The sequence below is a fragment of the Lacerta agilis genome, chromosome 8 (assembly GCF_009819535.1).
Source record: "Lacerta agilis isolate rLacAgi1 chromosome 8, rLacAgi1.pri, whole genome shotgun sequence".
Lineage (NCBI taxonomy): Eukaryota > Metazoa > Chordata > Lepidosauria > Squamata > Lacertidae > Lacerta > Lacerta agilis.
In genome coordinates this window covers 3507048-3529190 of record NC_046319.1, presented here as the reverse complement: position 1 = coordinate 3529190, position 22143 = coordinate 3507048, and the positions used below count along the sequence as shown (strand labels likewise).

General features: G+C 46.8%; 1 protein-coding gene across 1 annotated transcript; it reads right to left on the bottom strand.

Moving 5' to 3' along the window:
• Window positions 1-15781: 15781 nt before the first annotated feature.
• C8H2orf68 (chromosome 8 C2orf68 homolog) lies at window positions 15782-22038 on the bottom strand. Its single transcript, XM_033159065.1, has 4 exons — window positions 21889-22038; window positions 20379-20494; window positions 19988-20139; window positions 15782-17005 (listed from the first exon to the last, which is right to left on the bottom strand). The coding sequence occupies exons 1-4, from the start codon at window positions 22008-22010 to the stop codon at window positions 16883-16885; spliced, it is 513 nt and encodes a 170-aa protein (XP_033014956.1). The 5' UTR covers window positions 22011-22038; the 3' UTR covers window positions 15782-16882.
• Between the last annotated feature and the right edge of the window lie 105 nt (window positions 22039-22143).

Below are 22143 nucleotides of genomic sequence, written 5' to 3'. Positions count from 1 at the left end.
ACTCCTGTTGTTTGTTCTCTCGGCTATATATCCTGCCTTTCTCATACGACTCCAGGAGGTGTGCAACCACTTCCCCAGTGGTCGCCATCCAGGCACTGAGCAGACCTCCTGAGCTCTGTCAAGGTCCTTGCACCACATGCCTTCAGACTGTGCCCTAGGGCAGCGTCTCTGGCTTCATCCACCAAAGGGTTGCGGACTGGGGTGTATCCTGATGCCACACTTAGGACCAAACTGGGTATTACAGTGGTACCTTGGCTCTCAAACTTAATCCGTTCCAGTAGTCCATTGTAAAACCAAAGCGTTTATAAATCCCTTCTCTTTTTAGGACCAGGATGTGAAAAAAAGCCTTATGAAGGCAGCAATTTAACAAGCAAGGCACTACGAAATATAAATGGGGGAAATGTCACCCTCCCCCAAAAAGATGACCTGGCTCGCTGCCTAATGGTGAGTTAAAAAAAAAAAAGAGAGGGAGATCTCCTGGGGTGTTTTTTTTCAGAGCGTTTACATATATATATTAATCCTGGTGGTCATGTTCTGCTCTACAGTAGCTCAAGTTTCCAAACACTCTTTAAAGGCAGCCCTACATTGTGGTAACCTCAGCAGGGTTTCACCGGTGCCTGAGTGAAAAAGGGTAGGTTCTCCCAGGAGGAGAGGGCTATCGATGGCTCCTAGCCATGATTGCTATGTTCTACCTCCACAGTGGAAGGAAGGAAGGAAGGAAGGAAGGAAGGAAGGAAGGCTTCTGAATATCAGTTGCTGGAAGCCACAGAAGGCTCTTGCTCTTATGCTCTGCTCCCTGACTTCTCACAGACATCTGGTGGCCACTGTGAGAACAGGATGCTGGACTAGATGGGCCCTTGGCCTGGTCCCGAAGGCTGGTCTTAGGTTCTTATGAGGTAGAGCTCTGTCCAGGAGAAAAATGGATCTTATTCCCAGATCCAGGAAGCCCACTCATCTCCCATAGTTGTAACGTGGGCTGGGCTAGATAGAGAGCAGAATTTGGGACTTGGTGTGGTGGCGGCGGCAGGGATGGAGCCTCCAGTTCTCTGACATGCTGTGCGCTTCCCCATAACAGCAAATTATTGAAGAGGAGCCCCAGGCATCCGTCTCTATTTCTGTCCTGCACCAGGCCATGGACACGATCACGCATATGACGTAAGTACGGGGAGGTACTTCTAGTCTCCCTACAGCTTGTCCCTGTCCCTATTCCTGGCACCTCCCTTGCCATACCCTGGAATTGTACCCCTTGGCCAGACACAGTTTATGGACGGCTGGGTGCTGATCGTTCCCTCTCCCCTTCTTTCTCTTTCCTCTTCAGTGCCTTGAGACCACCGATGCATTCCCTGCTGCGGAGCGAGCTAGTTCTGAAAGCGACCCAAAAAGTATTTGGTTTGCCATCTGGCAAGATTTGCAAGCCAACCACCCAGAGCCAGGTGACTGCACCTCCTGCTTCTAGGGATATGAATGGAGGAAAATGGGGTTGCCAGGTTAAAGGATTTGAGGGCAAAGAGCCTGAGCCGTGCAAGCTACAAATAATGCTGCCAGAAACGCTTGATCAGGCTTCCTCAACCTTGGCCCTCCATATGTTTTTTGCCTACAACTCCCATGATCCCTAGGTAGCAGGACCAGTGGTCAGGGATGATGGGAACTGTAGTCTCAAAACATCTGGAGGGCCACGACTTTCACACCATAAGACGCACCTTTTTCCCTCCTAAAGAGTGAGGGGGAAATGTCTGTGCGTCTTATGGAACGAATGCCTACGGGCCGGCGGCGGAATCCCTCCACTGCCGCTGCAGTTGTGAGCGGAGGATCCATGGCTCTCCTTCGCCAGCAGGCGCTTTTAAAAGCGGTGTGTAGCCAGCAACAGCTGCAGCAGCCTCAGCTAGCAAAGGTCTGAGTTCCCTAAACTGAGCAATGAGGCTGCAGAGGGATGGCAGGGCACAGGAGGGGTTGAATGGGAAGGACAAAATTAAGCAACCAGCAGCAAAACAACAGCAACCTTGAGCTCTGAGCCACGAGCGCAGTGAAAGCTAGGAGGTGAAATAGCAAGTCTTCTGCGGAAGGGAGGGCACGGGATGAGGGGAGAGGGGGGAATTACGCAAATCCCCCAGCGTCTCAGCTGATCCGCTGGCTCCTTGAGCGCACACGCTAAACAAACATACAGCTCCTGTCCCTCTCACTCTCACGCTGCTATACTGCTAGTTTATTCAATAGTTTAGTACAACATTTGATTCAGAATATTCCCCCCCCTTGGAGAATGTGTGCTTCTCCAGATGTGCTGCCATTGGCCCCAGTCAGCATGGCCAAGAGCCAGGAGTGGCTGGAGTCCAAGAACCAGGCATAGGGAACCCAAGGTGCTCCAGAACTAGAACCATAGCATCGTGAAAGGTGGCCATCCAACCTCCAAGGAAGGAGGGTGCTGTTGAGCTCACATCTTGCTTGCGGGTTTCCCACTGGGTCACCTGGTTGGAAACCACTGTGGAAAAGGGGATGCTGGACTCGAAGGCTCCAGAGCACTTGGGATTTCCACGGGGGTCTTCAGCTTTTAACTGCTTTTGCTTCTCTCCTTTCAGGACTTTTATCAGCGGACTGTCACTGCCTGTCTCACCATGATGACCAGCCTGCTTTCAGAGGCCCCCTCCCTAGAGACGCTGGGGGATATACTAGTGGTAAGGAAGCCCCCAAGATGTCAGAGCAGGGGGAAGCAGGAGGACAGACCCCGTTGAAACGATTGCACGGGGGGCATCTGTGGATGTTGTGGATGTTGATGGTGAAAGGGGCCTCTGTGTCAGGAGGTCCTCCACACGAGTAGGAGACCTGGTGGGTTGTTGGGGAGATTCAGAATCTTTCTCCAGCCCCAACATCACAGCGACTGATACCTTAGAGACATCAGCACACTTCAAGATCAGCAGAGTGTAGGCAGTCAACGTCCAGACTCAGTAGTGCAGCATTTGGCTAGACTACGTTTATTTACACTCGGAGCATTTACACTCGGAGCATCGTAACCCAGCTCCTTCCTCTTCAGCATCAGACAGCAAAGAGAAGGAGCAAAGGACAAACGTCCCACATCACGGAAACACAGTAATACAAACATCCTGTCTCCGTCACTTCCCACAAGGTGGAATGAAAACTTACACTGTCATGTGATAGAAACCATCTCATGACTGCAGCACGGGAAAAGAATCCTAACACTCTGTTCCGCTAGGAATGCTTGTGCAAGGCACACGTCCGTTTCCTTTCCAAGAGATGTCCTCTGCTGATGGCATTAGGGGAAGGGCCGTGGCTCAGGGGCAGAGCAACTGTTTTGCAAGCTCAAGGTCCCAGGTTCAATCCTCAGCATCTCCAGGTGGGGCTGGGAAAAGACTCTCTGCCTGAAACCCCCAAGGGCTAACTGCCAATCATCATTACCTGTGGCCAACACCAAGGTTGGTGGATGAGTGGCTGGGCTTGGTCGAAGGATGCTGCCTGCATTCCATGGCTAGGGCTGTGGTGAGGTGTAGGTTGGACGGTGGTAATTATCACAAACACACAAATGACAGGTCGCAGGGTGGTTCGCAACATGAAAATAAAAAATGAGAACAAAAAAAGACACAATAAAACAAAAACAAACCAAGAGCCAATTAATTTCTAATTCTATTAATGTTTAATGTGTTTTAATGGCTTCTTTTTTCTATATCTTTAGTTCTTATTTTGTTTGTAAGCTGTTTCCAGTCCTTGTCAAAGGAGCTATATAATAATAATAATAATAATAATAATAATAATAATAATAATAATAGTTAATGAAGAAGAACAAATTGCAGCAAACATTATCTTTTTCAAAACAACCCCTTTTTGCAATTTGAAGTTAAATGTCCCCTCTATGGTCCCGGGATGATTAAGCCAGGCAGTAACCGAAGCTTTGTGAATGTGCAAACCCGGATTAATGGTTGTCCTTCCATGTGATGATGATGATTTCTCTCCTGCAGCACACCAACGGCTGGATTGACTCCAAAAAAAAACCATGAGCGCCAAAGAGCAGTCAAGTGCACCAGCTTCCTAATGAAATACGTCTCCGAGCACCTGGATTTTGATGTGAGTGACCAAAGCTTAACGCTGCAATTTCAGATTAAATTTTTTTATAATGTATTACATTTCTCTACTGCTCTTCATCTGAGGATCACAGGGTGGTTTACAACAGGCTTTTCCTAGTGGTGCCGGGGCGGTCCTCTCCCTCCGCACCCCCATTCCTCCGCCAGTGTCCAGGGCTACCAGAAACCCCAGGATTCAAGCACGTTGCTTTTATGAATTGTGCATTTCCGTATACCTTCTCCCCTAACGTCTGCATTTTGTTGTGGTGGTTTGGAGAACTGCATTGCAAAATTTCTGGAAGCGAGAATTTTGAAGGAAAACCTATGTCTTGGTTGGCGTATTGCTTTGGAAAGTTCAGGTGTGAACTAGATGAAAGCTGTGTGGCATGGCCATCCCAGGGGAAGGTGCCCACCAGTGCTATTTTTCTAGAAAAAGAGGTGCCAGGACTCAGCATGACTCACCCCCCTCATTCTCTTATGATGGCAATACCGCCCACCTGAGAGAGGTGCCAGAACTGAGTTCCAGTGAGTTCTGGCTGGAAAAAAAGCCCTGGGGAAGCCTTGGGTGGGCCACCTAAGCACAGGTCTCTTGCCTTGCACCCCTCTGCCACCTTGCCGACTGGAAGCATGCCAGGTGGTTTTCTCTTGCTGGGCTCTGGGGGACGAGGGCTGTCTGTGCCTCTCTCTCTCCGCCTCCTAGATATCCCAGGATTTCCCCCTTCTTGGACAGCTGGTGGCGCTGTTGTCCCTTCACATCGCAGACAACGTGAAGGAGATTGGCCTGCAGTCATCGGAGGCCATGTACCATCTGCTTTACATCATGATAGCGAAAATGGGTGAGGGCGATGCTGGGAAATGGTTTGTTTCTTGCAAGCCACAGGGTGGGAGACCTGTAGCCCTACAGAGGCTGCTCCAACTCCCATCATCCCTGAGTGTTGGCCATGCTGGCTGCTGCTGGGGTTGATCAGGGAGTTCAGGAGGGCCAGAATTCATGCCAGCACTGGCCGAAAGCAAACACCCCGCTGGCCAGAGATGAGAGAGCAGTCTTAAGGGAGGGATCCAAAGAGCCTTCTGGATCAGACCAGTGACCCACCCCAGTCCAGCATCCTGTTCCCACAGGGGTTGACCAGCAAGCACAATTCGAACTTGGGAGCTCTTTCTTCTCCTGTGGTTTGCTGCCTCTGACCATGGAGACCATCCTGGCTAATAGCCATGGGTAGCCTTCTCTTCCATGAATTCCCCCAATCCTCTTTGAAAGCCATCTTGGTCCGTCGCCATCACTGTCTCCTGTGGGAGGGAGTAGTTCCAAAGTTCAGCTGTGTACTGCAGGAAGAAGGACCATCCTGAAACTTCGGCTTCATTGGAGGTCCAGTTGTTCTCGTGTTATGAAGGCGAGAGAGAAAACTTTCTCTCTCCACGGTCTCCATGCACCGGACCATAGGGCGCACCTCATTTTAGAGGAGGAAACAAGAAAAAAAATATTTTTCTAGTTTTCCTCCTCTAAAGGCCCTGGTTTTTGTTTTGTTTTTTTTGTTTTTTTTTTAGGATCAGCTAAAAGTTTTGCAGCTTTTTTTGCAAAGGGAAAAGCCCTGGCTTTTTTGAGGATAAGCTAAAAGTTTTGCAGCTGCTTTTGCAAAGGCCTTTTTTGAGGATCAGCTAAAAGTTTTGCAGCTTTTTTTGGAAAGGGAAAAGCCCTGGTTTGTTTGTTTTTGAGGATCAGCTAAAGGTTTTGCAGCTTTTTTTTTGCAAAGGGGGAAAAGCAAAGCTACTTTTGCAAAGGGGGAAAAGCAAAGAGGAAAAGCCCCATTTTTATGGGGTTTAACTCATATTTCTGAAAAATCTTAAGGAAAGGGAGCCGTTTCTACTGTTTCCAGACAGATAATCTGATCAGCCAGTCACATATCCTGGGGAAACAAACAACCTCCCTCTGCAGCACATTCAACAAAGGAGGGCGGGGCTGAAAGGGAGCCTGGACTCTTATCTCTCTCCCGATCTCTTGCTGATCAGCTGCTGAGCGGGTCCTTTCAACACTCCCTTTTCTCTTTGTAAAATAAAAAGCACAGTCTACTTTTGGCCCCTGGGCAATTCATCTCCAGGGACCACCATTCGCTTCATAAGGCGCACAGATATTTCCCCTTACTTTTTAGGAGGAAAAAAGTATGTCTTATGGATCGAAAAATACGGTATTAGTGTAAATAACATTCAGAAATGCATTGCATTAGAATAAATTGCTCAAAGACCAGTGCCCGTTGGCCTAAACTGCATGCAGAATTCTACTTATTGAAATTCTACCAGGTGCTGGGAGACCTAGGGCTCAGATCCCCACTCAGCCCTGAAACTCATAGGTCAGTCCCAGTCTCTCAGTCTAACCTACTTCATGAGGCTAAATAGGGGAGGAGAGAGAACCATGCAGGGTGGAGAAAGGGTAGGGAAAGTTGGCTCATTTGGTGCATCTTTCACGAGGCACTGCCAAGCCAATGGACTGTGCCAACCTTGTGGTGGGTGTTTTTGTTGTATATGAAGAACTAAACACACAGCCGGCAGGTTCCCACCCAATCTGACTTGGTTTGGCATTGTATAACGGATATCCACTATTACTCACCCTCTCTGTTCCTGCGAGAAAAGGTATCTTATTTTCTAGTCTGATTTTAGACTGAACCTCTCCATGTTCCAATGTCATAACCAATTTAAGATGTGGACAGAAAAAAGCAAGGCGTCACCTGACTCTTAGTTTTGTTTCTTGTAAAATCCTGCGGTTACTTAAATAAACACATAAATAGAATCACTGAATTGTAGAGTTGGAAGGGACCCGGGAGTCATCTAGCTCAACCCTCTGCAAGGCAGAGTGGAAATGTCTTTCACTTTGTTTGTGAAGGCGCCCTTGGTCTACTGAAACCTCTTCTTTCTTCTTTGTGCCAGGCTTTTGGGGAGCACCTCAAGCCCAGCCAGATCACCGAAGTCTTGTTAAAGGCGATTGACAAGCTGACAGTGGAAGACAGAGCCGTCTCTCAGGCTGCAGGAGTGCTGCTGAGCTCCTTCCTGGAGGAAACCGGAGCTGACATAGAAGATGTAAGGCTCAAAATGGAGGAAACATGCTCTTCGGATGTAGAATTAGCTTGTTTCTAGGGGTGTTGGGACGAAACCACAGAGCCTAGGGCTTGCCGATCAGAAGGTTGGCGGTTCGAATCCCCGCAACGGGGTGAGCTCCCGTTGCTCGGTCCCTGCTCCTGCCAACCTAGCAGTTCGAAAGCACGTCAAAGTGCAAGTAGATAAACAGGTACCGCTCCGGCGGGAAGGTAAACAGCGTTTCTGTGTGCTGTTCTGGTTCGCCAGAAGTGGCTTAGTCATGCTGGCCACATGACAAGGAAGCTGTAAGCCGGCTCCCTCGGCCAATAAAGCGAGATGAGCGCCGCAACCCCAGAGTCGTCCGCGACTGGACCTAATGGTCAGAGGTCCCTTTACCTTTGGGGGTGTAAGAAGGCATCAATTTCCGTGTCTGTGGCTTGCGCCTCTGTTTCCATTCTGCTGCAGCTCGGCTTCCAAAAAACAACCACCATGGTTTTCATCTCGCTGTCTGCTGTGGCAGTCTTTTAATTACATTATTCCACCCTGTTCGTGCCAATGCAAAGGAAACACAATGTGGACAACACAGAGGTCAATGGACCATTGCTATTCCTAGGGTACAGCTTCCTAAGTTAACAGGAGAGATGAGTCAAACCGGCTCTTTGATCTGTTTTCTATTTCTTTTACGGTTCTCTTTTGTAAGCTGTCTTGAAAATCTAAATACACATTTTCAAACAAACAAACAGCTGTTTCTTTCTCATCCACTTTTAATTTTTTTTTAATCCTGGTAATTTTCCACAAATTTCACGTAAAATTCCAATACATAATAAAGTTTCCTTTCTTTTTCCTACTTTCCATCCCATTTTCCATGGTGGTTTTTTCTTCTTCTATCACATTGCTGCACCCTAACTTCAGTCTTTTGTATCATAGCCATAACACAATAATCTCTAATTATTTCCATTGCTTATAGTTCAAATCCTGCTTGCGAATTCGTGATATTATAATATTTCTTCAAATAGTCCTAAAACATAAAACAGTCATGGTGAAGTTCTCTTGTTTTAGCTGCCAGCTTTGCCAATCTATTCTTTGCTTTTCCATTCTTTTCTGCTGGGAACTTCTTCATCTTTCCATTTCCTAGCTGCTGTAGTTACATACACAAAGAACTTAACCATCTTCTTTGGAACTTTTGGCCCTATAACTCCAAAAGCTTCAGTTTTGTTTTGTTTGTTTTTCTTTGGGGAGGGGGATATAATCATTTGGAACATCTTTTTTTCCTCGTCATATATCATTCCCCCCAAATCCCTCGCTTTCTTTCAGGTCCACCACACTTTCTCATCCTGGTCTTCTTTTATTTTATTCCAGCTACCCATTATTTTCAGGGAGATTTACAACCATCTCCCTAAAATCAGAGACTCCCGGGCAAAAGGGGAGACCCTGACGGCGCTGGTCCACCTCGACATAAAGCGGCTAAATGGAGTGGTAGACTGCCTTCTATCTACCTCCATCGAGGCCAACGGGTAAGGGCGTCTAAGAGAAGAGTGTGTTACGGGGGGATAGGTCCATTTTGCCTGCAAATCTCAGGACGTCTCAGATGCCCTGCATAACCTGCGATCCACCAAGCCAGGCCACAGCCCATCAGCCACGGGTGGAGATTTCCCAACTCTGTGGCACCTCCCAGGTTTTTGAAGTACAGTTGCCAGGTTTTCCACACACACACACACCCCTTCTGGACAGTTGGGAGGGAGAGGGGACAAATTCAGTTTGGGTCACTTTTAAGTGACAGCTTACATCATTTGCAATTTCCAAAACAAAAACAGTCTTATTTCAAAATTTGCACTATTCTGAATTTTTCAGTGCAGTTCTCCAGTCAAGCAATTCACACGCACACACACACACACACACACACACACACACACAAAGTAGCCACACACATGCATGAACTGGTGGAAATAACATGTAGAAAGACAAAACATTAGGGGAGATTGCTTTGCAAAAGGTCCTTAAGAGGCAAAATTGTATCTGTAAATATGCAGTTTTCATGATGTGGAAATGGGGAGAGCTGAATTTAAGTGGGGTTTCTTAAATAATATTTCAGTTTCATACTTGCAAAAAATTGTGCCCCGAGTTACATATCAAAAAGGGGAATAGTAGTTTCTTTCTTTGCTAATGCATGTGCGATATAAAGGAAATATAAAAAGCCTGACTTTTTTTAAGAAAAGGAAAAAGGGGACTTTTTTTTTTTTTTGAAAAATTGCAGAAGTGCCGCAGTAATTTGGAAGGCCTTGGTCACCAATCCATATTGCAGCCTCAAGCTGCTGAAGCCCCTTCTGAAAAGGCTCCAGGATGAAGAACCCAATTTGGAAGTCACTAGCAGGCGACACAGGGACCCAGGTGGCGCTGTGGGTTAAACCACAGAGTCTAGGGCTTGCTGATCAGAAGGTCGGCGGTTCGAATCCCTGCCACGGGGTGAGCTCCTGTTGCTCGGTCCCAGCTCCTGCCCACCTAGCAGTTCGAAAGCATGTCAAAGTGCAAGTAGATAAATAGGGACCGTTTCCGTGCGCTGCTCTGGTTCGCCAGAAGTGGCTTTGTCATGCTGGCCACATGACCCGGAAGCTGTCTGCAGACAAACACCGGCTCCCTTGGCCTATAGAGCGAGATGAGCGCCGCAACCCCAGAGTCGGACACGACTGGACCTGATGGTCAGGGGTCCCTTTACCTTTACCTTTAGCAGGCGACACAGCAAGTCTCAAATGCCAATGGCGGTACGAAACCACTCCGTTTCTCTCTCCTGGGTTGTTCTTCAATGGGAGCTGGATGGGGCTGGGGGCTTCTTGCTGGGGGGGGGGTGCATCTTAATAACTGTGAGGCAGGAAAGGCTTATCTGGTTCCAGGTTGGGGGGGGGGGACTGCTGATTTCTAAGAACAGGCCAGGATATTTTTTGGTGCCTGCTGTCCATTCTCTGCTGAATGCTGTTCTCTTGTCCTTGTCCCTCCAGGCTACCAACGCTCTGCGTCTCATCCTGTCCCTACCTGAGGCATCGACTGTACTGCAGAACAAGTTCCCCAAGCTATTGCTTGCACTTACCAGTCATATCTATTTTGTTCTTGGGGCGAGCAGAAGAGGTTCGTGGGCGACGAGTCTCATCCCGGACCCCTCTTCGCCTCTCAGTCTGCTGACGTAAGGGACCTGCTATTGCATTTGGGGTGGCCCTCCCTTCTCCCTCTGGGCGCTTGCAAGCCTGACCCATAGCTTTGATGGCTCAGCCCTCACCAAAGAGAACAGGCTTCATTTGGACATGGAGGTTCTGCTTAGGTTGGATAGCTAAGAGACCCAGGCTTCCCCAACCCCTCTGCTCTTCGGTCGTTCTGGACCACAACTCCCATCAGCCCCAGCCAGCACAACTGGGCTGAAGGTGGGAGTTGTTGTAGTCCAAAACATCTGGAGGACACTAGGATGGGAAAGGATGTTGGAGACTCTCCCGCACGATGGGCTGATTTATTGGGGGGGGGGACCTCAGGTCCCCATCACAGCAGAAAGGTTGGATCTTGTGTTGGAAACTGGTGGGAGGCTGCAGGGGGTGATGGTTGTGGTTGGATCCATCAGGCTAAGCAGCACAAGACTGCGTTATGCCAAGGACCTAAAACTCCCCATAGGAACCTACCAGACCTTGTGATCATCACCTGAGGCCCCTCTTCATGTGCCTCCTGCACACACAAAGGGGCCTTTTCTGTGGTGGCTCCCCATTAGCGCAACGCTCTCCCCAGGGAGGCCTGCCTGGTGCCTTCATTATATACCTTTAGATGCCAGGCAAAAATGTTCCTCTTCAATCAGGCCATTGGCTGATTAACATCCTACGCCCTTTCAGCTGTGTTTGTGAGAGGGAGAGGAGTTATTGGTTTGCTTTGGTTCTTGTTTTTATTCTGTATTTGTGCTTTTTAACTTGCATTTTTATGTTGTGAACTGCCCTGAGATCTACGGATGAAGGGCAGTATACTAATTTTTAAAACGGATAAAGAAATGTAATATTCTTAATTCTTTCACTTGACTCAGAGCTGCTGTGCAGGCGCTGAAAAACCTTATTGGCTGTGCTGGATATATAAAAGAAGGCAGCATTTTGGAGGTGCAAAGGTGCTGGGAGAGGGGAGGGGAGAGGAGGGAGAAATGGGTGGATGGACTGACTACTACACAAGACCACTTATTCCATGTAAGCAGCAAGGCATAAGCAAATGCTGAATTATTATGAAGCGAGCCTGTCACCATCACCATCCTTATGCAGCATTCACTCCCCAAGGAGGAAAAGTGGTTTTCCCCCCTAGGGTGTAAAAGTAGCAGTTTTGTGAAGGGTCGTATCTTTTCCACCCCCCCCCCCCCACCCCAGGTTTACAGTGGAAGGTTTGGGGGACAATGGATATATTATGAGGGGGTGCAACTAGGCAGCCCAAGGTGGAACAGCCTTGCTTTTGAAAGAACATCATTTTGGCTCCTTCCACCCCACCAAAGTTACTAGGAGAGCTTATTCATTGCCTTCTTTCAGCCTAGCCATGGTTGCTGATTGCAGGGGCTGGACTAGAGGACCTTTACGGGACCTTCCAACCTTTATGATTCTACGTGGGGGTCAACTTGCAGGCTGTTCCCAGAGGGGTGCTGCTCCTCCCAGGCCTTCATTCCCCTCCAGATTTCAACCAGCAGAGGTGGAAGAGGCGAGGTGAGGGCAACTCTGTTGATCTGCAAGACTTGCCCTGGGAGGAGGGAGTCTTTGAGGTGACTCCCAGCCCTGACTTGTCCCCCGTCAGCAGCCAGTGCATCCAGTTTAGGGTTGGTGCAAGTAGATAAATAGGTACCGCTCCGGCGGGAAGGTAAACGGCGTTTCCGTGCACTGCTCTGGTTCGCCAGAAGTGGCTTAGTTATGCTGGCCACATTCAGTCAATCCCATGGACGTGAGAAGGGAGCTCCACCAAATACAATGGGGCTTCCTCTTGGGTCGGACAGCAGCTGGCTGGTACAACAGCCGTCTGGAAGCCAGCCTGACTGAGAGCCATAGTGGTCAAGAATGCTGGACTAGCAGCTGGGAGACAGGGGTTCAAATCCCCACTCAGCCATAAATAGGAATCTTTCTCCTGCTGAACAGCTTCCGTTTCATTGCCCCACTTCCAAAATTAAAGACAGAACACAATTTAATCAGAGGAAATCGGTGTGTGGATGCAATTGTTGATCAGATAAGAATGTATTTATTTCGTGTGAGTTTCATAGCATTTATATACTGTTGTCAGAAAAACCCTCAGAGTAGTTACGGATAAAATGATCAACATAAAGTTAAAAACAGCTATTTAAAAACATTCGAAAGTTATTATTATTTTATTTGTATACTGCCCATCACCTGAAGATCCCTGGGAGGTTCACAGCACAAAAACACAAGACGCAAACACAAAATACTCAGTAGAAACAGGAACAAAAACAAAACAAACCAATAACACCCTCTCCATTAATTAAAAATCAATGATAAGCTAAAAACCGGACTCAAACACATGCCATACTTCTTTGCGACTGGATAGGCTTGCCTAAACAATGCTTTTAGCAGGCTCCAAAAAGAGTACAGTGAAGGCGTCTCCCTGTTGTCAATAAGCAGGGAGTTCCAAAGTGTCGGTGCTGCTGCACTAAAATATTGATTTATTGCATATGCAGAGAGATCATTATGGCAAGAATGTTATTAACCCAAAGATGGAAAGAAGCATTACCAACAAAGGAAGAATGGCAGACAAAATTGATGGACTATGCAGAAATGGTGAAACTGACGGGGAAGATCAGAAACCAAGACAACGAAATATTTGCTAGAGAGTGGAGTAAATTTGTAGTTTATTAAAAAAAACAATTTAAACAGTTAAAATCATTGGTAGCATTGTAATGACATTTGTGATGTGAAATTATGATAAATTAGGAAATAGTTGGGAAAAGTGTAAGATGCAAAAAATTAATGTTTTAAAATTTAAGAACCCATGGGAGGAAGGGAAGTCGGAAGGTTCAGAGAACCTTGTTACTGGATATATGTGTGAAAGATAAGATGTATAAAAATGTGGAAACTAATAAAAAACATTTAAAAATATAGTGTTGGTGCTGACCTTTAAAGCCCTTAATGGCCTCAGCCCAGTATACCTGAAGGAGCATCTCCACCCCCACCGTTCAGCCCGGAAACTGAGGTCCAGCTCCGAGGGCCTCTTGGCGGTTCCCTCACTGCGAGGTTACAGGGAACCAGGCAGAGGGCCTTCTTGGTAGTGGCACCTGCCCTGCGGAACACCCTCCCACCAGATGTCAAGGAAATAAACAACTATCTGACTTTCAGAAGGCACTGAAGGCAGCCCTGTTTAGGGAAGTTTTAAATGTCTGATGTTTTATTGTAATTTTAATTTCACTCATTAATACTCAGTGGATTTTTCATGGTCAACATTTGGTGTTTGGAATCCATTATTATTGGAAATTGGTCCTGGTTGCCACTAGTTCCTCATTCATATGAAAAGTGGGGTTTTTTTTGGGGGGGTGTTGTATGTTCACTAGGCATTCAGACACCAGATCCCTTTTGGGTACCCCTTGGCAAGGCCTGCATCGTACGAGGCCGGTGTTACCTGGAGCAGGGACTTCTGGGTGGCTGCCCCTGTTCTGTTCTGCATTGCCAGGGGTCGGCCTTGCATGATGCAGGACTTGCCAAGGGGAACCTGAAAGGGATCTGGTTTCTGCCTAGTCAGAAACCACCATGGAAAATTTGCTGACAATATCTAAAGAGGTGTCCAGGTGCCTAGTGAACATACAAACCCCCCGCCCCCAAACCCCGCCTTCATATGAATGAGGAACTAGTGGCAACCAAACAAAATAGAAAATTCTTTTCAGTAGCACCTTAGAGACCAACTGTGTTTGTTCTTGGTATGAGCTTTCGTGTACATGTACACGAAAGCTCATACCAAGAACAAACACAGTTGGTCTCTAAGGTGCTACTGAAAAGAATTTTCTATTTTGTTTCGACTATGGCAGACCAACACGGCTACCCACCTGTAACTAGTGGCAACCAAGTCCAGTTTCCAATAATAATGGATTCCAAACACCAAATGTTGACCATGGAAAATGCACTGAGTGTTCATGAGAGTGAAATTACCTGCTGCTCTGTGTTTGGGTGCGTCAATTTTATAAAATCCCTTCTCCTTTTAGGACGAGGCTGTGAAGAAAAGTCTGATGAAAGCAACAATGCTAATAATCAAAGCACTTCAGGGGGAAGATGTCAGCTTCCCCTGTAAAGCAGAGCTGGCTACCTGCATATCAGTGAGTTAAAAAAAAGAAAAGCAGCTCTGTCCAGGTGAAAGATGGATCTTATTCCCAGATCCAGGAAGCCCACTCTTCTCCCACAGTTGTAAAGTGGGCTGGGCTGGATAGAGAGCAGAATTCAGGGCTTGGTGTGGTGGTAGCAGGGATGGTGTCTCCAGTTCTCTGCCATGCTGTGTGCTTCCCCACAACAGGAAATTATCAAAGAGGAGCCAGTGGGGCCTTATTCTATTTCTGTCCTCCACCAGGGCATCATAACCGTCAGCTCCCTGACGTAAGTATGGGGAGGTACTTCTCAGTCTCCCTACAGCTTGTCACTGCCCCACCTATTCCTGGAACCTCCCTTGCCATACCCTGAAATTGTACCCTTCGGCCAGGCACTATTTCAGTCCTCTGCATCTTAGTGAGTAGGGGGGAAAAAGAGGGGCAGGGCTTCCCCCAAAGCTGTAGTTTGTTAAGGGTGCTAATAGTTGCTCCCAGGGCTACAATTCCAAGAGCTCCTGGGAAAGGATTGTCTACTAAACCACTCCTGGGACTTAGCTAATTTAGTCAAATTATGACTTTATAAATGTATTATAATACTGTGGCACCAAATGGTGTCGTAGAGCTGAAAACGCAACTCAGAGATATACGTTCAGACACTTCAGTTAGTGCAGAATTTGGAGCCAGGTTGCTCACCGGGGCAAGGCGGTTTGAACACCTTACACTGATCTTGGCCTGACTGCACCAGCTGCCAATTAGTTTTTGGATCCAAGAGGAAGACTCAGGCCCAGCCGCTCACCTTGCCTGAATTGGTGCAGCGCCAGCCCACCAGGGATCAGCCAGTGACCAGCAGGGTAGATGATACAAATATTACAGACATAAGCTCTGAGATTCAAAGAGCAAAGAGATAGTCAACAAATACCTGACCTTGTTTCTTAGGTATTTGGTTCTCATCTACCCTGCTGGTCACTGCCTGAACCCTGGTGGGCTGGCACTGCACCAATTCTGGCAAGATAAGTGGCTGGGTCTGAGTCTCCCTCTTGGTCTCCAAGTCCGGTTTCCAATAATAATGGATTGCAAACACCAAATGTTGGCCATGGAAAATCCACTGAGTATTCATGAGAGTGAAATTCCATTATTACCCCCCTCTCTGCTGTGTGTTTGTGTGCCTCCACCTCAATTTTATAAAATCCCTTCTCCCTTTAGAACTAGCTACTAGGCTAGATGAACAAGTAGCCTGCACTGGCAGAAATCAGCTTCCTGTGTTTCTATAGGCAGCTTAATCTCAAAGCAGATTTATGGAGGATGTTGTAAACTAGACACTGCTTTATATTTGAAATATAAAAGGAGACAAAGAAATGCATCAGGAAACATAGGCAGACAGAAATATATTTTCCTTCCAGAGGAAGGGTCATGGGAGGATCAAAGCCCTTAGAACTAATTCCAGGATTCTGTTCTTAGTTGCAGCAAAGGACTAATGCGAAACAGCAAGTTGCATGCGTTTATTAACAATCATGTGGCGTGTTTTTCAGAAGATTTGTTGATGAATAGAGCACAGCACAACAGCATCCCTAGCCCCAAGAAAACCCTGCCAGATGTCAGCTGCAACCCAGTCAATTGCCCATATCCTAACAAAATAAATGAAATGCTAGAAAACAACATTTTGAGGGGAAAGAGTCTACAGGCAGAAAAAAATATGCTGTAGAAAGGACATGTCTAAATCTGAACAAGGCTTGTTGACCCCACAGCCCCCTTGAAGTCCAATGCCTTCTGCATAATGCAGCAGCAGGACCAGCAGCCCTCCAGTGCTCTTTGAAGACTGGCTTGCCAGTCCCACCCAAGACATGCTGGGTCATATCACAATCATCCTGAGGAATTCCAATTGTAAAGTTGTTTATATTTCCTGCCAAGACAAATTGCAGGGAACTAGCAAGTGCTCACCCAAATGCTACTAGATGGGTTCAAGCACTTTTCACCCACAGAAAGATTGCTGAGCAACAATATGAAATGTCCCCCTTGGTCTGTATTCACCTAATACCTAGAGATACAACAGCCAGCAGTTTGGCTAATCACAAGAGAGGGGAGGGGGTACGGCACCACCTTGACAGAAGGTTTGGTCATGAGCCAATTGCCCAGGGCTATAAAGGAGACGTCTGACCAAGTTTCAAATGGACTGCTTCTTTCTGTGTAGGTCTCCAAGAGAACGCAAGCTGTTCCCAAAAGAGATTCTCCTACTGCAGCTACTGCTCCTCCAAATCACTCATCGAGGGCACAGTGTCTCAGCTGTGTCTCAGGAGGAGGAAGCTACAATGGCCAGTCCTACCTTGTGCCAGGGTTCAGCTAATTCCCTGCCCCTCTTAAAGGCTTCAAACCAACAGCTATGGGACATGTCCCACTGGCCCCTTCCCAGAAAGTGTTTCCCAGGTAAGCATTAGCAAACAGCACAGGCGTCCTGACGAGTCCCTCAGCGCTTCACCCGTCGCTTCTCCAGCTCCTCCTGCACCCGCCGTCTCAGGGCCTCTCGCATAGCTGGTTCCAGCTGGTTCTGAGCACTGACCTTCTCGGCTACCTCATCAGGGTCATTGTCCTATGTGAAAGAAGGAAAGGCCCCATTAAAATGGCCGGTTCAAAACATCTACACTACCATGCACAGGGAATGGGAAACCACTAGGGAGATTTCTGAAAGCAAAACCCTTTGCTGAAAAGCTAGGGCTGCCATATGTCTGGATTCTGCTGGACATCACCAGGATTTCAAAGGCGGAATTGACGTCTGGGCGGGCGTTTCCAAAAGGTGGCACTTTGTCCTGGATCTTAGGCAAGTCAATTGAAAAATCATGTTTTTTGACATTTTAAAGGTAAAGGTAAAGGGACCCCTGACCATTAGGTCCAGTCGTGTCCAACTTTGGGGTTACGATGCTCATTTCGTGTTGCTGGCCGAGGGAGCCGGTGTACAGCTTCTCGGTCATGTGGCCAGCATGACTAAGCCGCTTCTGGTGAACCAGAGCAGCACATGAAAATGCTGTTTACCTTCCCGCTGGAGCGGTACCTATTTATCCACTTGCACTTTGACGTGCTTTTGAACTGCTAGGTGGGCAGGAGCTGGGACCGAGCAATAACAAAGAAAACTAACAAAATAACATAAACTAAATACTACAACATGAAGCAGGTCTGAGGCAAGAAACAAGAAGAGGCAGATGGTTCCTCTTAACCAGGCATAGGCAAACTCCGGCCCTCCAAATGTTTGAGTCTACAATTCCCATCACCCCAGCTAACAAGAGCAGTGGTCAGGGATGATGGGAATTGTAGTCCTAAACATCTGGAGGGCCAGAGTTCGCCTATGCCTGTTCTTAACTGACATTCTTAACAGAAAACACACTGAAGGGAGGTGCTAATTTGTTGTTAGCCGCCCTGAGCCTGGTTTTTAAATAGGGAAGGGCGGGGTATAAATAAAAATTTATTAGTATAATTTATTATAATTCCAGAGCAAAACACACAAGCCCCGCCCACCAGATACCAAGCACTCTACTATTTTAATTAGGCCCCATTGTTTTTCTTACAGATACAAGAGTGCCTCCAGACTGTCACTGTTATGCAGGAGGGATTCAAGAATATACCAGAAAACTAGGTTTGTGCCCTTAAGGCGGATTAAAGTGTTCCTCCACTCTAGCACAACAAATCCATTTTTTACCATTAGGAAAATTGACAAGGAAATGCACAAATTATTAATGAGAATACCTATAACATACAAGCCACAAGAAAATCAGGATGAATGCTCATTCATATATGACTACCCTGCAAACAAATTAGAATGACCATATATCAGAAAAGATCAGATATGGCTTAACTGCTGTGTACACTCTGGAGGAGCAAATTAAGTTGAACACACAATAAAACAGGTCTTCCGAAAGAGCTGAGTTGAAGAAGCACTGTTCTCCATATTTTATGTTTAAGCACTTTTCACTTTTACTGGAGACATCAACACAACTAATGTGAAGGTACAAATTCTTGCATTCATCCCAAGTCCTTTATGAAGATAAATCTGAACACGAAGTTGTGCTGTATTTGAAGAGAATGTCCACAATGCTGTAACCCGCCCCTGTGAACACAATGCCATGAGGGCCAGGATATGAATAGCCAGATCATCAGAGTGTATTTGGAATGGTAAGTTGGGAGACATTCCAAATTTGATGGCAAATTTAGTCATGAGCAGTACTGTTGATTTTGTAAGCTTTCCCAGGCGGCTGAATAGGTTTCTGCCAATCCACTTTCTATGGTTTTGAAACTTCTCTTCCGTTGTTGTTTTTAACTGCTTTGGAACTATTTTTACCTGTTTTTATTCTATTTCATAAATCACCTTTGGACATATGTGGGAGGTTATTAATACATAATAACAACAGGCATGCCTCCATTTATACACATTCTACTTGCGCGCAACCGCAAAGACGCACAGTGCTGGGAAATAAATAGAATAATATCAGAAAATGGCAGAAGAAAGCTGGAGAGTCCTCATGACTCATGAGGAAACCCTCCTCAGACCTGAAGACAACATTGGGGTGGAAGAAGCCCCAAATAGGCCTGGGGTGCAGCGGGGCTTTATTTAGGCTGCTCGGCTTCCATGCCTAACAGCTAACGTGTGGGGTAGTACAGCTGCTGCTGCAGTTTTCCCGCACATCCTTCAGCAAGCTCCAGAGCGTCAACTTTAGATATTTCCGTCTGGATTAGAGAGAACAGGAGAGAGAGAGAGAGAGATGGAGAGCAGGGGGGAATAGGCATTTAAAGGCTTTATAGAGGGTTCTCCCTATGTTGTGCGATTTCACCTACATGCGCAGGGACCCGGAATGTAGCCCCATGTAAAAGGAGGAATGCCTGTACTCTTGAGTGGAATGAATGCATTTCTTGGGTGATTTGCAAACTTCTGTTTGAAGTGCACTATTTTGGCCTAACCTAGCGCTAAGCTTCTCCATGACGATCTATTTTTAGTAACTTATAACTGTAGTTTATTTTCGTAAATGGAATTAATATATTTACTGAACTTGTATTACATAAGTTATATTTTTATTTTCATTTAAGAAAAGAATAAAATTGTGGTTCTAGGCAGCAGTTAATATATAACTATATTCCGCACAAAAATCCCACAATCTCAAAACCAAGATCTTAAGATATATATATTTAGGCTCAGAAGCAAGTTCCTTTTGGTCCTTGAAAGTGTGCTTAAGACTGTAGCTTTTAATTAGCAAAAGTATTTCCATGCAGTACCATTTAAAATGGGTCCTACTTCTCTCAGTGTTACTGGAATCAACCTTTAAATTAGTAACTTCCCATTTCTTCCATTACTGAGACCCATCCTTAGTTTAAACAGTAATTTCACTTTTTTTTCAGACAGGCCAATCCTTCAGTTTACTCTTTCATTCATTTTATTTTGTGTTTTAGCAGTAAAAATGCAATGAAATTATTAAAATGAGGAACAAAAGACAAAACTATGGATCTGGAGGAAGAGGCCAGGCAGCAGACATGATGGCAATGCAAAAGGAAACGCAGGTTTGCCCCAGCATGTCACCCAGTCCCATACCTGGTGTACAACAATTGAAGTGATCTCTCCACTGTCAGCCTCATATTCCAGGCAGAAGAGAGCTGGTCCAGAAGAGAGCTGGTCTGGTTCTGTACTGGAGCTGCTTTCACTGGATCCCTCATACTCCAGGCCAGATATGGTTTCAGCTCTACCTGAAAAGCAAAGAGGAAATGGCAAGGGAGGCAGCTGTTTGTCTTGCGGTTTGGTATCCACATATAAAATGTGGTCCCAGGAAAAGGTATTCACATCTTGGCCCCACCCTATTTGTGCCAATAAAAGCTTCAGCAGAACCTTCAAAGGGCCCTGTTCTTTGAAGCACCGAGTATGAAGTCCTGACATCTCCCTTTGTTATAACAGAAACATGGGAAGATGGATAGTTGATTTAACTCACTTCTCCGGCATGGGTGATAGACCTGCTGATCTGGTTTCTTGGGCCTGGCTGGGGCTGGTGTATGCCTCTTCTTTACCTTTTCCTTAGCTTCCTTCATCTCCTTATCATAGTCGTCCCTGGAGAGGAAGTGGGAAGACAACACAGTCTTTTCATAGGACATTTTGAGGGTTGAAGCAATGCAGAATTGCTGGGAAGAAATCTCATGTGGTACTCCAGAGCCCGTCTCCCCACCAATAAATCCTTTAAAACAATTTCATTTAATATTTTTATTTTTTTAAATGTCAGCTTCATTTATACCCAACCCAAGTTTGGCCAAAACTTTGTTCCCTCTGAGCGCAATCCTGCAAACAGTTATAAAAGGAATTAGCTTGCCAATTGATACTTTTTATTAATTATTACAATAATCAATTATTTAAGGTTTTGCATGATGAGAACTATCTTTCCCTCCACTGTGCTATGAACACCCAAAAGAACCCTGTAGGACACATGTTCAGTGACCAATCCAAGTGATTTCAATAAACTTACTCAGAGTCTCAGATAAATGTTTTTAGGAATGAAACCTACATTTTTGTTTTTACTATTTAATAGCTGTGTAGTTGTGGACGACTCTGGGGTTGTGGCGCTCATCTTGCTTTACTGGCCAAGGGAGCCGGCGTACATCTGGTTCATGTGTCCAGCATGACTAAGCTGCTTCTGGCAAACCAGAGCAGCGCACGGAAACACCATTTACCTTAACGTTAAATAGTGGCACCTATTTATCTACTTGCACTTTGACGTGCTTTCGAACTACTAGGTGGGCAGGAGCTGGGACTGAGCAACGGGAGCTCACCAAGTTGTGGGGATTCGAACCGCCGACCTTCTGATCGGCAATCCCTAGGATCAGTAGTTTAGACCACAGCGCCACCCGTGTCCCTATATTCCATACACACCTAGAGAAATTAACATAAGTGATTGATAAATATCTCATTTTCATTTTGAGAAAATACTGACCTACCTAACAGGTTAAGTTACTGAAATACCACCTGGAAAATGCAATGATCACCAAAAAGGGAATTTCAAATTATTCAAGCTAGCGTTATTTCTCACACATTGCAATAGTTAACAATGAAAATAAGGGTGATGCAGCACAACCGAAGAAGGGTGTGGTCCTCATCGTGCCCCACATACCTGCGAGTAACTTCTGGAGACTGAGCCGGAAGTTTCTGGCCCGAATCTCCTCCTTTGCCATGAACTCACTCAAACAAGCTACTCCTCCCAGCCTCAGCAACGGCGGGGGGGGGGGGGGGCACGACAACGGCCTACTTTACGGGGCTGTTGTGAGCATTAAAACAAGACAGCCCTCCAAAGCGAGGTCTCTTATCCATCGCTTTCATATTGCTGCCTGCCATTCCTTTGCCCCCAAAGAAGGGCGGGCGGCGGCAGCAGCAGCAGCAGCAGGAAAACCCTCCTGGAAGGAAAGGGCCGAAATAGGGTGGGCCTCGGCTCGGACCAGGAGCTCCAGCACAGGTACCTGGCGATCTGGTTGCGCCGGATGTGCCGCACAAAGCCGTGGCTCATGTCCAGGCGACCTCCCGGCCGACAGCTGCCCCAGGCTGGGCTCTCCCGCGCCGCTTTTGTCCCCGCCGAGTCCATCGAAGCCAGCCAGCCAGCCAGCCAGCCTCCCCGCCTCCCTCTCGGCCTCCGGAACCCTCCGCCGCCCGCGCCAGGCCCGAAGGAAGGCCTCCGCCAGGCCCTGCGCCGCGTTTTCTCGGCGAGGCTTCTCCGC

Bases quoted from the DNA above. Each gene is read 5' to 3' on its own strand.
- C8H2orf68 (XM_033159065.1), bottom strand. From the start codon at position 22,010: ATGGACTCGGCGGGGACAAAAGCGGCGCGGGAGAGCCCAGCCTGGGGC. The intron at 20,495-21,888 runs GTACCTGTGCTG...CTTCCTCTCCAG, and splicing joins CGGCGCAACCAGATCGCCAG to GGACGACTATGATAAGGAGA. The intron at 17,006-19,987 runs GTATGGGACTGG...TCTTTCACATAG, and splicing joins CTTCAATTGTTGTACACCAG to GACAATGACCCTGATGAGGT.